Genomic DNA, 13,749 nt, shown 5'->3' on the forward strand with positions numbered 1-13,749 from the left:
AACGTCCTTATTTGCAGATTTGAAGACTTTAAAACGCGTCTGCTAAGAAAAGATTTCCATCCACCCTCTCCAGGGTCAGCATCCTCGTTGGCACTCTTTCCTTTCTCCAATCGATGTGAGATCCCGCCAAATTCACCCCTTTGGGTCTCAACGTCCTTACTTGCAAATTTTAAGACTTTAAAACGCGTCTGCTAAGAAAAGATTTCCATCCACCCTCTTCAGGGTCAGTGTCGTTGCTGACACTCTTTCCTTTCTCCCATCGATGTGAGATCCGTGTCAAGTCCACCCCTTTGGATTCCAACGTCCTTACTTGCATATTTTAAGACTTTAAAACGTGTCTACAGGAAAGTTTCCACGCCCCTTATAAAGAATGTTTCATTTTTCTCTCCAATCAACGTGGGACTATAACAGTAAGTTTGTTGTCCCACTCAGGTTGGAGATAAAGTGAAAGCAGAAGAAAAAGAAAGGAAATAAAGATAAAAGAGAGGTTAATAAAGAAGGAAGAAAAAGAAAGAAAAGGAGAGAGAGAGAGAGACAAGAGAATATAAAGACAAAGGTTGTGTCTGAAACTCCATGATTATTCAAAATCTCTCTGAAAATTCAAAGCTTCTCTGGTAAGGCCTTGTTGAAGAAGAAGAAGAAGAAGAAGAAGAAGAAGAAGAAGAAGAAGAAGAAGAAGAAGAAGAAGAAGAAGAAGAAGATGAACATAGGGGGATTGCAAAGCTCAGTTATGCAACAGATGATGATGGGTTCAGAAAACCCTAATTGGTGGAATTCAAATAATCACTCTTCACTTCCTTTTCCTTCTAATTCCTTCTATCACCTTCAACACCACTTTCCAGATTCTTGGAGCCAACTTCCCTTGTAAATCTCTCTTTCTTTCTCCCTCTCTTTTAAATTTTAATCCTTTTTTACTTGATTATGTTTTTTCATTATAAAGGGGCGATGTGGTTGGTGAAGAGGATCAAAAGGGTTTTATGCCAATGTTCCAACAAGCCAAGAAGTTGGAGGATTGGGATGAAGAGACTTTGAATAATCATAAAGTTGATATCAAGAAACACCACTCACCTCATTCCATCAACTATGTCTATGGACACGGCGGTGTTGGTGTCGGTGTCAGTGTCGGTGTCGTAGGCGACGATTATCAATTGCCTCCTAAACAAAACTGGTCCCCTATGATACCAGCTTCTTCTCCTCACTCATGTATCACAAGTTTCAGTACTAATATGTTGGATTTTTCAAATAATAACAATAACAATAACAACTCTCCCGCTCATCATTCCCGCCCTACGCATCCCCAACCAGATCGCTCTTCCGAGGTCAGTACACGAATCATTTATGTCATGTTCAAAACTTTTGTTGGTTTGATCTAAATAATTAGTATCAACTTTGAATATAGTTCAATCGTAATTGATTTTGGGTTTGTGTTTGTTTAGTGTAACAGCAATCCAAGGGGTGGGGCAATGAAGAAATCGAGGGTCGAATCCTCTTCAAACCAAACGAGTTTGAAGGTAAGAATCAAAATCCACAAAAACAAAAGGAACAAACTAAAAAACCAACCCACATGGACATACAAACATGATCTGTTATCGTGGATGATATAATTGTCGTTCTTACTTGTCCATATCTCCTCTCTTGCTGATTCTTAATACTAAATTGAACTAATTACACCATGTTTTTCCTTCTTTTACCATAGAATTACATGTGCTGCTTAGATTATTAATGCTTCTTTTTGGTAAATAAAAATAATAATAATAATAATAATAATAATTACCCAGGTTAGGAAGGAAAAATTGGGTGACAGAATTACAGCTCTCCACCAGCTTGTTTCTCCATTTGGGAAGGTAAAAACTAATATCCCCCACAGTAATTTGATTCGTTTTAGGGATTAATTACTGAATTAGAAAAAAGGGAATTACTTTTGATAATAATACAAACTTTTTCTTTGCCAAAGTCTTGAGAATGAGCTGTTTGTTCAAACCTTATGGACCCAGAAAAACAAAATTAAATAAATAAATATAGAGTATTTAATTTTGATTAAATATTCAATTTAAGGCAAAATATATATATATGAATTTGGATGGTTGTGGCGTGAAGCTGAGGTTGTCTTTTATTTTGTACAGACTGACACAGCTTCAGTTTTGTTAGAAGCTATTGGCTACATCAGATTCCTTCATACTCAAATTGAGGTGATGTTTCTTCTTCCATCTTCCTTTTCTTTTTCTTTTTTTTTAATTTCATACGAACACGATCAACATATACATGTTAAGGATTATTGGGAGCGAGTCACACCTTAGTTAATTTAGTGGAAGATCATAGGTTTATAAGTGAGAAATACTATCTCTATTTGATACGAGGCCTTCAAGAAAGCCTAAAGCACAGCCATAAGAGCTTATACTGAAAGTAGACAATATCATATCATTGTAGAGAGTCATGATTTTTTATTTTTGCATTGGATTCAGGCCCTCAGTTTGCCTTACTTGGGCAGTTCTTCGGGAAGTACGAGGCAGCAAGAACAACATTCTGTAAGAAATAATTCTCTGTTGGGTTTTATGTCCTAAAACTCATAGTTTGTAAACAAAGATATATTCTATTTTCAATAAAGTTATTATTGTTGTTTATTCAGAAAAAATTGTTATTGAATAAAGTGAACTTTACGATCATTAATCTAAATCCAATAAACTAAGAACACTCTGGCTATAGTATGACTACTTGAACTATATGTAGAGACATAAGAGTGGATCAAGTTCAAGTATATAGTCAAAATGATCTATAGTATAAGGATAAGGCTGAGTACCTTATTCTGGGGACACTATGGATGCGGCCCACTTTTGTATATGATATAAACAATGCGATCACTAAATTGTGCATGTGGAGACATGTGAGTGGGGGCGTCCTATGCAATGAGTATTGCATAAGATCGGACCATGAAGAAAACCACTCTCACTTTATAAAGTCGTTTACTGTTGAGACTGATTTTCTTTTCATTCGATAACCTAGGTAACTCGGTTTTAATCCTGAGCTAACCATGAACTCCTGTTTATTCGGAATTATCCTTAGATTTGCATGGGTGAGAGTGGCTCTAGTTCGCCGACTCAACAGGCCTCCCATTTCAGGGGTAAGACTGGGTGAATGGCTGGGGACGTGGGGTGCAAGACGGAATTCACTCCTACCCACTTTTAGGGATAGAAGAAAGGTAGTTCCCTTAAGCACTGACTCCAGGTCTTGAACAAGGGGCCCCACCCTCTCATTGGCCTGAGAGGGATTCGGTTTACTGGTTGGACCACAAACCAATTGTTTATTAGAGGATCAGTGAGACATAAGGAACAAGAAGTAACTTCAGGGGTAAAACGGTAAATTGACCCAGCTCTAGTTACGAACAACCTGTGAAGGATCGACTTACTAATCATGGTTATATCAGATGGACAGAAATATATCTATAGTGAGGGGAGTGCAACTACTAGGCTATAGTGGAGTGTCCTAGTAGTTAACGAATGTTGGTTAACCAGGTTAATGAGTTTAATCGGTTAATCTTGAATCGTTGGAGCCCATGATCTATAGGTCCATTAGGTCCCTCTGCTAGCTCATATCGGACTAAACCATAGAACAGTGTGACGAGTGAGTTCGAAGTGTTCGAATTCAAATTAGGGAATATGCGTTACATATATACGATATATTTAACCGCAATTTTATTTTATTTACGAAATAAACGAAAAGAGAGAATCTGAGATATTTAAATAAGATTTAAATATCTTAATCAATTATGTGTCGGAATTGACTGGGATTGGCATTTGAATTAATATTAAATATTAATTAAATAGTTTAATTAATTATTTAATGTTACTTTAATTTGAAATTCATTATTCAAATTAATTGTTGAATTAAAATGAAGAAAGTCAAAATGTTGACTTTCATCTAATTAAAATGAAGAAAGTCAAAATGTTGACTTTCATCTAATGGAAAAATCATGTTAGTGGAATTTTGAGGTGTCAAAATTTGGTTTAACCAAACTTGCATGTTTGCCAAATAAACCCCACAAGTTTGAGTGGAATTTTGAGTGTCAAAATTTGGTTAACTCAAACATGCATGCTTGCCACATAATCCCAAACATTTGAGTGGAATTTTAAGTGTCAAGATTTGGTGATCTCAAGTTTGCATGAACATGCAAACTTGACTCTTTAAATAGAGTGATCATGATACTTGGAAGGGATTCTTCATCTTGATGAAAAACCTCTCACAAGCACTCTCTTTCACGTATACAAAATCCCTCCCAAGTTTAGTCACTCACCGGATTCCACAATCCCGTTCTAAGGCCGGAGAATAGTGGAGAAGACACTAGTGGTGGTTCGAAATCGGTTCGTGAGGCAAAAGGAGTTTGAACTACAAAAGGTTAGTATTTAAACTCATTAAGTTTTAATACTTATGAACATGCTAGTCATTTACAATAATTGATGTTCTAAAAGTGCCTAAGATCCAAATTGCTTCCGCATGTGTTATATTAACACCATCAATTGGTATCAGAGCAAGTTTTAGGCACTTTATTTACATTAATTTGATCATGGTGGGTACCATTTCATGCATGAAATTTGTGGTTGCTAAAGTGGATGGTTTTGGTTTTGGCATTTTTTTTATGCTTCCATTTGATACAATTATTGTAATAAGCCTAAGGTGTATGGGCTTTAATAAATGAAGAAAGGTCTGTAATTTTTATAAAGTCATTAGAGTCCACTTTAGGTTGTAATTGATCGAAAATGGAAGAGATAAGCAAGCTGAACCGAAGAGGATGGAAGAGGCGGTTCGGGTGTTTTTTCTGTCGTTGGGGACCGATTGAACGTTTTTAAGGGTTGGTTGGTCCAGTTCGTGATCGTCGGGAGCGGCTCAAGTTATTTTTAGTTATTAATGTAATAATTTAGTTAATTGCTTGCTTTAAAATGCCAAAACCAACCCACTTTAGTGTGTTTAATTAATTATGCATTATGAATGTATGTTTTAATTAAATAGAAAATGTATATGCATAAAGTATGTCATATAGATTTAAAATCCCACCATAGGCTAAGCATGTTTCATGCATTCCAAGTATGTTATAAGTGTTATAATGTATAGTATGCATGTCTTAGGGTTCCATGAGTGATAGATATAAATTGTTATATTATTGCATGGAATGGATGATTATATAAATTGTTATATAAAGCATGTTATAGGTTATTTTCAACGTCATAAAATGAGGTAGACGTTAAAATCTATAATAAAGATAAGTGCATGCTCACTAAGGGTTAAGAACCGAGCACGATCAATTTTAACAGTTAAAAGGGGTCGATGTCTTATAAAATTGCGGTTACGAGAAAGCTCACCTGGCACGATCTTGTCTAAGGCTGAAGGTACTTAAGTTGACGGTTTACGGAACACCTACTACCTGGAGATCGGACCAGTACTTGAGCTTAGTTAGCCGAGTTTTATGAGCATGCTTAAGTGATTTAAGATTTAGAAAAATCACCTAGACTTAAGTTATATTTAATTAGCCGGAATATACTTAAGTAATGAGTATACCCAACCATATAAAATACTTAGTGGGAGGAAAATGGTGTATAAGATACATCGTTTTCTCTTCACGCTCTCTGTAAAATTCACACAGTGAGATTCATGCTCGGCCTCGTGTCGCCCTGGGAGCGTCCTCCATTCGGAAGGTATTTGCATGAGTCAATAACAAGGGGAATTGAGAAAGTATTTATAGTAAGTGGGAGAAGGAAGTCAACACGTCCTATGGTCTCCACCACTAGGTTGCACCGTGAGATTCCCATGTTCCGCCTGCATGTTGCCCTAGAGCAACTACCCATTCGGAGGGTCGTAACATGGGAGTCGGAACAACGCAAACTCCAGAAATGGATAGGATTTCTTAGGTCCATTCCCAACTTTGGCCTTTTCATTCGATAGCGTTGTTGGGGCCGATTTCTGAGGTCTGAAATTGGTGGGTCACACTTGCGAAGAATTACTAAGAGTTAGTATATTCTTGACCAAAATAGCGATAACTAAAACACTATAGGAACAAGAGTTATTCTGGGATTAGTGTTTAAGTCAAGAATGTCTTGGTTTAGTGAATGAGTGATTGACTGCCCCTCGGTAGCAGTTGCTCTAACTCACTAAAGTATCGTTGCAAATTAATAATGATTTGGGTACATTATTACATTTGCTAAAACTGATTGGATTAAACAGGATTAAGTCAAAATCACTAATAGAATTTTCTTTATATCACAGCATGACAAACTCAATAGTACAATTACTCGCTTCTGAGAAATTAAACGGCGACAACTACACAACTTGGAAATCAAACCTAAACACAATACTGGTCATTGATGATTTAAAGTTTGTTTTAACTGAGGAGTGTCCTCCAAACCCAAACTCAAATGCAAACCGAACAGCTCGGGATGCATATGACAGATGGATAAAGGCAAATGACAAAGCCCGAGTGTACATTCTAGCCAGCATATCTGATGTCTTGGCTAAGAAACACGATGTTATGGGTACTGCTAAAGAGATTATGGAATCTCTAAAAGGGATGTTTGGACAACCGTCCTTCTCCCTTAGACATGAAGCCATAAAATACATTTACAACTGCCGTATGAAAGAAGGGACCTCAGTTAGAGAACATGTCCTGGACATGATGGTCCATTTCAATGTGGCAGAAGAAAATGAAGCTGTCATTGATGAGAAGAGTCAAGTCAGTTTTATCATGATGTCTCTTCCGAAGAGCTTCTTCCAGTTCCGCACCAATGTGGTTATGAACAAAATAGAATATAACTTGACTGCTCTTCTCAATGAGCTACAGACTTATCAGTCCCTCTTAACAAACAAGGGACAAACAGGAGAAGCAAATGTTGCTATCTCCAAGAAATTACTACGAGGATCGTCCTCCAAAAATAAGTCTGGACCTTCAACTTCTAAAAGTGTTTTGATGAAGAAGAAGGGAAAAGGGAAAAATAAGATTCCTACTAACCGCAAGAACAAGGTTCAAAAAGTAGATAAAGGAAAATGTTTCCATTGCAACGAAAACGGGCACTGGAAGAGAAACTGCCCAAAATACCTTGCAGAGAAGAAAGCCGAAAAGACACAACAAGGTAAATATGATTTACTCGTTGTAGAAATGTGTTTAGTAGAGTATGACAACTCAACTTGGATACTAGATTCAGGGGCGACTAATCATATTTGTTCTTTTTACCAGGAAACTAGCTCCTGGAGAATGCTTGCGGACGGCGAGATAACACTCAGGGTTGGAACAGGAGAGGTTGTCTCAGCAAGATCAGTAGGAAATTTAAAGTTGTTTTTTGGAGATAGATTCATTATATTAGATAATGTACTTTTTGTTCCTGGAATGAAAAGAAATCTAATATCCATCTCTTGTTTATTAGAACAGTTGTATAAAGTATCTTTTGAAATCAATGAAGTGTTCATTTGCAAAAGAGGTATTCATATTTGTTCTGCAAAACTAGAAAACAACTTATATATGTTAAAACCGAGCAAAACAAAAGCTATTTTAAATATTGAGATGTTTAAAACAGCTGAAACTCAAAATAAGCGACAAAAGATTTCTCCTAATACCTATCTTTGGCACTTAAGACTAGGCCACATTAATCTCAATAGGATTGAGAGATTGGTTAAAAGAGGACTTCTAAATAAGTTAGAAGACAATTCTTTACCTCCATGTGAGTCTTGTCTTGAGGGTAAAATGACTAAACGATCATTTTGCGAAAAAGGCTATAGAGCCAAAGAAACCTTAGAACTCGTGCATACAGATCTCTGTGGTCCAATGAATGTCAAAGCACGAGGAGGGTATGAATATTTCATCAGTTTTATTGATGATTATTCAAGGTATGGCTATCTTTACCTAATGCATCACAAGTCGGAAGCTCTTGAAAAATTCAGAGAGTATAAGACTGAGGTTGAGAATCTATTAGGTAAAACTATTAAAACACTTCGATCAGATCGAGGAGGAGAGTACATGGATTTAAGATTTCAGGACTATATGATAGAACATGGAATAAGGTCTCAACTCTCAGCCCCTGGTGTGCCTCAACAAAATGGTGTATCAGAAAGGAGAAATAGAACTCTATTGGACATGGTTCGGTCCATGATGAGTTTCGCTCAATTACCCGATCCGTTTTGGGGATATGCAGTGGAGACTGCTACATACATTTTGAACATGGTTCCTACTAAGAGTGTTTCAGAAACACCTTATGAGTTATGGAAAGGGCGTAAAGGTAGTTTACGTCACTTCAGAATTTGGGGATGTCCAGCACATGTGTTGTTGCAAAATCCCAAGAAATTAGAACGTCGTTCAAAATTATGTCTATTCGTAGGATACCCCAAAGAGACGAAAGGTGGTTTGTTTTATGATCCTCAAGAAAATAGAGTGTTTGTATCAACGAACGCTACATTCTTAGAGGAAGATCACGTAAGAAATCATCAACCTCGTAGCAAACTAGTATTAAGTGAGATTTCTAAAGAAGTTACTGATAAAACAACAAGAGTTGTTGATCAAGCTGGTCGTTCAACCAGAGTTGTTGATGGAGCTGACACTTCTGGTCAATCACATCCTTCTCAAAAGTTGAGAATGCCTCGACGTAGTGGGAGGGTTATAACTCAACCCGATCGTTACTTGGGTTTGATAGAAACTCAAGTCATCATACCTGATGATGGCGTTGAGGATCCATTGTCCTATAAACAGGCAATGAATGATGTTGATAGAGATCAGTGGATTAAAGCCATGAATCTTGAAATGGAGTCAATGTACTTCAATTCAGTCTGGGAACTTGTAGATCAACCAGATGGGGTAAAACCTATTGGTTGCAAATGGATCTATAAGAGAAAACGAGACCAAACCGGTAAGGTACAGACCTTTAAAGCAAGACTAGTAGCAAAGGGTTATACCCAAAGAGAGGGGGTGGACTATGAAGAAACCTTCTCACCTGTTGCTATGCTTAAATCAATTAGAATACTCTTGTCTATTGCCACATTTTATGATTATGAAATTTGGCAAATGGATGTTAAGACAGCTTTTCTAAACGGCGATCTTGAAGAGAGTATCTATATGGCTCAACCAGAGGGGTTCATTGAACAGGATCACGAGCAAAGGGTTTGCAAGCTTAAAAGATCCATTTATGGGTTGAAGCAAGCATCTCGATCCTGGAACATAAAGTTTGATACTGCGATCAAATCTTATGGCTTTAAACAGAATGTTGACGAACCTTGTGTTTATAAAAGGATAGTCAACTCTACAGTAGCTTTCCTGGTGTTGTACGTTGACGATATCCTACTAATTGGAAATGATGTGGGAATTCTGACTGACATTAAGCATTGGCTGGCGACACAATTCCAAATGAAAGATTTGGGAGAGGCTCAGTTTGTTCTTGGAATCCAAATTGTTCGAAATCGCAAGAACAAAACACTAGCTTTGTCTCAAGCATCGTACATCGACAAAATGTTGATTCGATATAAGATGCAGGACTCCAAGAAAGGATTATTACCTTTCAGGCATGGAGTTCATTTGTCGAAGGAACAAAGTCCTAAGACACCTCAAGAAGTTGAGGATATGAAACACATTCCCTATGCATCAGCGGTCGGTAGTCTGATGTATGCTATGCTATGTACCCGACCCGACATATGCTATGCTGTGGGAATTGTCAGCAGATATCAGTCCAATCCGGGACGTACTCATTGGACTGCCGTTAAGAATATCCTCAAGTATCTTAGGAGAACGAGGGACTATATGCTAATGTACGGTGCTAAGGATCTGATCCTTACAGGGTACACTGACTCAGATTTTCAGACCGATGTAGATACAAGGAAATCGACATCAGGATCTGTCTTCACTCTGAACGGAGGAGCAGTAATATGGAGAAGCATAAAGCAAGGTTGCATTGCTGATTCCACCATGGAGGCTGAGTATGTTGCTGCTTGTGAAGCAGCGAAAGAATCTGTATGGCTTAGGAAGTTCTTAACTGATTTGGAAGTCGTTCCAAATATGCATCTTCCCGTCACTCTTTATTGTGATAACAGTGGAGCAGTTGCAAATTCAAAAGAACCAAGAAGCCATAAGCGAGGAAAACATATTGAGCGCAAATATCATCTCATAAGGGAGATTGTGCAACGAGGAGATGTGATCGTCACACAGATAGCTTCAGAACACAACATTGCTGATCCATTTACAAAGCCCCTCACGGCTAAAGTGTTTGAAGGGCACCTAGTGAGTCTAGGACTACGAGTTATGTAATCTAGGGCAAGTGGGAGAAAAGGCATGAGTATGTGATGCCCTAGTTTATTGTATTTCTCTCTACTCAACGTTATAAAACCCCACTAGAGTTTTAGTCCAAGTGGGAGTTTGTTGGGTTTTATGTCCTAAAACTCATAGTTTGTAAACAAAGATATATTCTATTTTCAATAAAGTTATTATTGTTGTTTATTCAGAAAAAATTGTTATTGAATAAAGTGAACTTTACGATCATTAATCTAAATCCAATAAACTAAGAACACTCTGGCTATAGTATGACTACTTGAACTATATGTAGAGACATAAGAGTGGATCAAGTTCAAGTATATAGTCAAAATGATCTATAGTATAAGGATAAGGCTGAGTACCTTATTCTGGGGACACTATGGATGCGGCCCACTTTTGTATATGATATAAACAATGCGATCACTAAATTGTGCATGTGGAGACATGTGAGTGGGGGCGTCCTATGCAATGAGTATTGCATAAGATCGGACCATGAAGAAAACCACTCTCACTTTATAAAGTCGTTTACTGTTGAGACTGATTTTCTTTTCATTCGATAACCTAGGTAACTCGGTTTTAATCCTGAGCTAACCATGAACTCCTGTTTATTCGGAATTATCCTTAGATTTGCATGGGTGAGAGTGGCTCTAGTTCGCCGACTCAACAGGCCTCCCATTTCAGGGGTAAGACTGGGTGAATGGCTGGGGACGTGGGGTGCAAGACGGAATTCACTCCTACCCACTTTTAGGGATAGAAGAAAGGTAGTTCCCTTAAGCACTGACTCCAGGTCTTGAACAAGGGGCCCCACCCTCTCATTGGCCTGAGAGGGATTCGGTTTACTGGTTGGACCACAAACCAATTGTTTATTAGAGGATCAGTGAGACATAAGGAACAAGAAGTAACTTCAGGGGTAAAACGGTAAATTGACCCAGCTCTAGTTACGAACAACCTGTGAAGGATCGACTTACTAATCATGGTTATATCAGATGGACAGAAATATATCTATAGTGAGGGGAGTGCAACTACTAGGCTATAGTGGAGTGTCCTAGTAGTTAACGAATGTTGGTTAACCAGGTTAATGAGTTTAATCGGTTAATCTTGAATCGTTGGAGCCCATGATCTATAGGTCCATTAGGTCCCTCTGCTAGCTCATATCGGACTAAACCATAGAACAGTGTGACGAGTGAGTTCGAAGTGTTCGAATTCAAATTAGGGAATATGCGTTACATATATACGATATATTTAACCGCAATTTTATTTTATTTACGAAATAAACGAAAAGAGAGAATCTGAGATATTTAAATAAGATTTAAATATCTTAATCAATTATGTGTCGGAATTGACTGGGATTGGCATTTGAATTAATATTAAATATTAATTAAATAGTTTAATTAATTATTTAATGTTACTTTAATTTGAAATTCATTATTCAAATTAATTGTTGAATTAAAATGAAGAAAGTCAAAATGTTGACTTTCATCTAATTAAAATGAAGAAAGTCAAAATGTTGACTTTCATCTAATGGAAAAATCATGTTAGTGGAATTTTGAGGTGTCAAAATTTGGTTTAACCAAACTTGCATGTTTGCCAAATAAACCCCACAAGTTTGAGTGGAATTTTGAGTGTCAAAATTTGGTTAACTCAAACATGCATGCTTGCCACATAATCTCAAACATTTGAGTGGAATTTTAAGTGTCAAGATTTGGTGATCTCAAGTTTGCATGAACATGCAAACTTGACTCTTTAAATAGAGTGATCATGATACTTGGAAGGGATTCTTCATCTTGATGAAAAACCTCTCACAAGCACTCTCTTTCACGTATACAAAATCCCTCCCAAGTTTAGTCACTCACCGGATTCCACAATCCCGTTCTAAGGCCGGAGAATAGTGGAGAAGACACTAGTGGTGGTTCGAAATCGGTTCGTGAGGCAAAAGGAGTTTGAACTACAAAAGGTTAGTATTTAAACTCATTAAGTTTTAATACTTATGAACATGCTAGTCATTTACAATAATTGATGTTCTAAAAGTGCCTAAGATCCAAATTGCTTCCGCATGTGTTATATTAACACCATCATTCTCAACTTCCAAAAATATATAAAACCCATTTCAAATTTATGGACAAAATTTGTTTTTTTTTTTTTTCTTTAATTTTGTAGGTTCCAGGGGAAAGAAATTGTATGTTTCCTGAGGACCCTGGCCAGGTGAGGTTTAAATATAATACATTTAATTTTTCATTTTTTTTCAAAAGGCTACGCTACTTGCTCGTACATTCTTAATTGGTAAGGAATCATAAAGTATCCAACTTTATTGACTTGAAATGATCAAAGGTTTTAATAACTATATACATTCTCATTACCCTTGTTTCTTAATCAATAAAGTTTCTTAAAAACACCAAAGTAATCAGCTTTATTCATCCGTTTTCTCTCGTGTTATTGTTTTCACTAGCTCTTGAACGAGAACGGCTTGAACAAAAATGGAGTCTCTCACCAGGTTAGTTCACTGTTAATGGATATTATCAGTTTTGGTCTTGACTTGCATGTAGATTTTAATTTTTCGTTGTTAAATGTATGAAATTGGTCACGTGGGTCTAATAAAAATTTGAACTTTAATTTGTTTTTAGGAGGAAGAGGTAGAGAAGGATCTGAGGAGTAGAGGGTTATGTCTGGTTCCAGTATCCTGCACCCTGCAAGTTGGGAGTGAGAATGGAGCAGATTATTGGGCTCCGACGTTCGGCGGTGGTGGCGGTTTCCGGTAGACGGTGGTGGTGGAAGAATGAAGATGGAGAGAGGTACATTATGAAAGTGATATCATCATGAGCAGTCACTCTGCTAAAGAAACCAAAGGCTGATTGCTCATGATGCTATGCAAACATACTCCAACCTCAAAAATATTATACCAACAGTGTTGTAGCAGATGCCTTTCAAAATCTAATCTTTTCTTAGTAATTGTGGGTTTTTTTTTTCTTTTTTTAATCTTAGTTTATAATTAAAATGTTGATTATTATTATGATGTTTTGATTATCCCCTTCATAATTTGGCTACTCTCTTTCAGCATTATAAATGAATTAAATACACTTCTAAACGCTTTTTCGAGTCAATTCGATCTAAAACTGCTCAAGATTGAGAACTTAATCCACTGGTTACAATCGCACTCTTGATGATAGCGGACTTGCGATTGTGCGGCACTCACTTTCCAACGACAAGTGAGTTAAGTCAATTCGTTCTTACGTCGCCTACGGTCAAGTGACGTATGCTCGAGCCTCTGGCCTCGGTTTAAGAGAAGGTTTTAGAAAACGAGGGCAGAGAGATTTTCAAAAGAGATATTTTTAAAAGAGACGTTATATAAGCAAGCAAGAGAATAACAACAAAACTATATATGAAAACCCAATTCTGGATAGATATTGTCTATTTTGGCTCTTGCCTCAGGGATTTACAACGCGTCTATTAAGCAGAGGCTTCCACATTCTTAAAAGAAATATTTT

The 13,749-nt window shown here is 37.1% G+C and overlaps 1 protein-coding gene across 4 annotated transcripts; it reads left to right on the forward strand.

Annotated features, from left to right (window-relative positions):
• The first annotated feature begins 512 nt into the window (after nucleotides 1-512).
• Nucleotides 513-13,213, forward strand: LOC111780741 (transcription factor bHLH68-like). Of its 4 annotated transcripts, XM_023661226.1 has the most exons (9): nucleotides 513-864; nucleotides 941-1,319; nucleotides 1,437-1,511; nucleotides 1,779-1,844; nucleotides 2,124-2,189; nucleotides 2,463-2,525; nucleotides 12,425-12,469; nucleotides 12,714-12,758; nucleotides 12,889-13,213. In XM_023661226.1, exons 1-9 carry the CDS (start codon nucleotides 701-703, stop codon nucleotides 13,021-13,023), a joined length of 1,038 nt encoding a protein of 345 aa, XP_023516994.1. In that variant the 5' UTR covers nucleotides 513-700; the 3' UTR covers nucleotides 13,024-13,213. The 4 variants fall into 4 exon arrangements, with proteins under 4 accessions (XP_023516994.1, XP_023516995.1, XP_023516997.1 ...); XM_023661227.1 differs by lacking the exon at nucleotides 12,425-12,469; XM_023661229.1 differs by lacking the exons at nucleotides 12,714-12,758; nucleotides 12,889-13,213 and having other exon boundaries at nucleotides 2,463-2,535; nucleotides 12,342-12,439.
• The last annotated feature ends 536 nt before the right edge of the window (nucleotides 13,214-13,749 follow it).

The sequence above is a fragment of the Cucurbita pepo genome, chromosome LG18, assembly GCF_002806865.2.
Source record: "Cucurbita pepo subsp. pepo cultivar mu-cu-16 chromosome LG18, ASM280686v2, whole genome shotgun sequence".
In the NCBI taxonomy this organism is placed as follows: Eukaryota; Viridiplantae; Streptophyta; class Magnoliopsida; order Cucurbitales; family Cucurbitaceae; genus Cucurbita; species Cucurbita pepo.

Coding starts and splice junctions, on each gene's coding strand:
- LOC111780741 (XM_023661226.1), top strand. CDS start 701: ATGAACATAGGGGGATTGCAAAGCTCAGTTATGCAACAGATGATGATG. Junction 1,512..1,778: donor CAAACCAAACGAGTTTGAAG/GTAAGAATCAAA, acceptor ATAATTACCCAG/GTTAGGAAGGAAAAATTGGG. Junction 12,759..12,888: donor AAAATGGAGTCTCTCACCAG/GTTAGTTCACTG, acceptor ATTTGTTTTTAG/GAGGAAGAGGTAGAGAAGGA.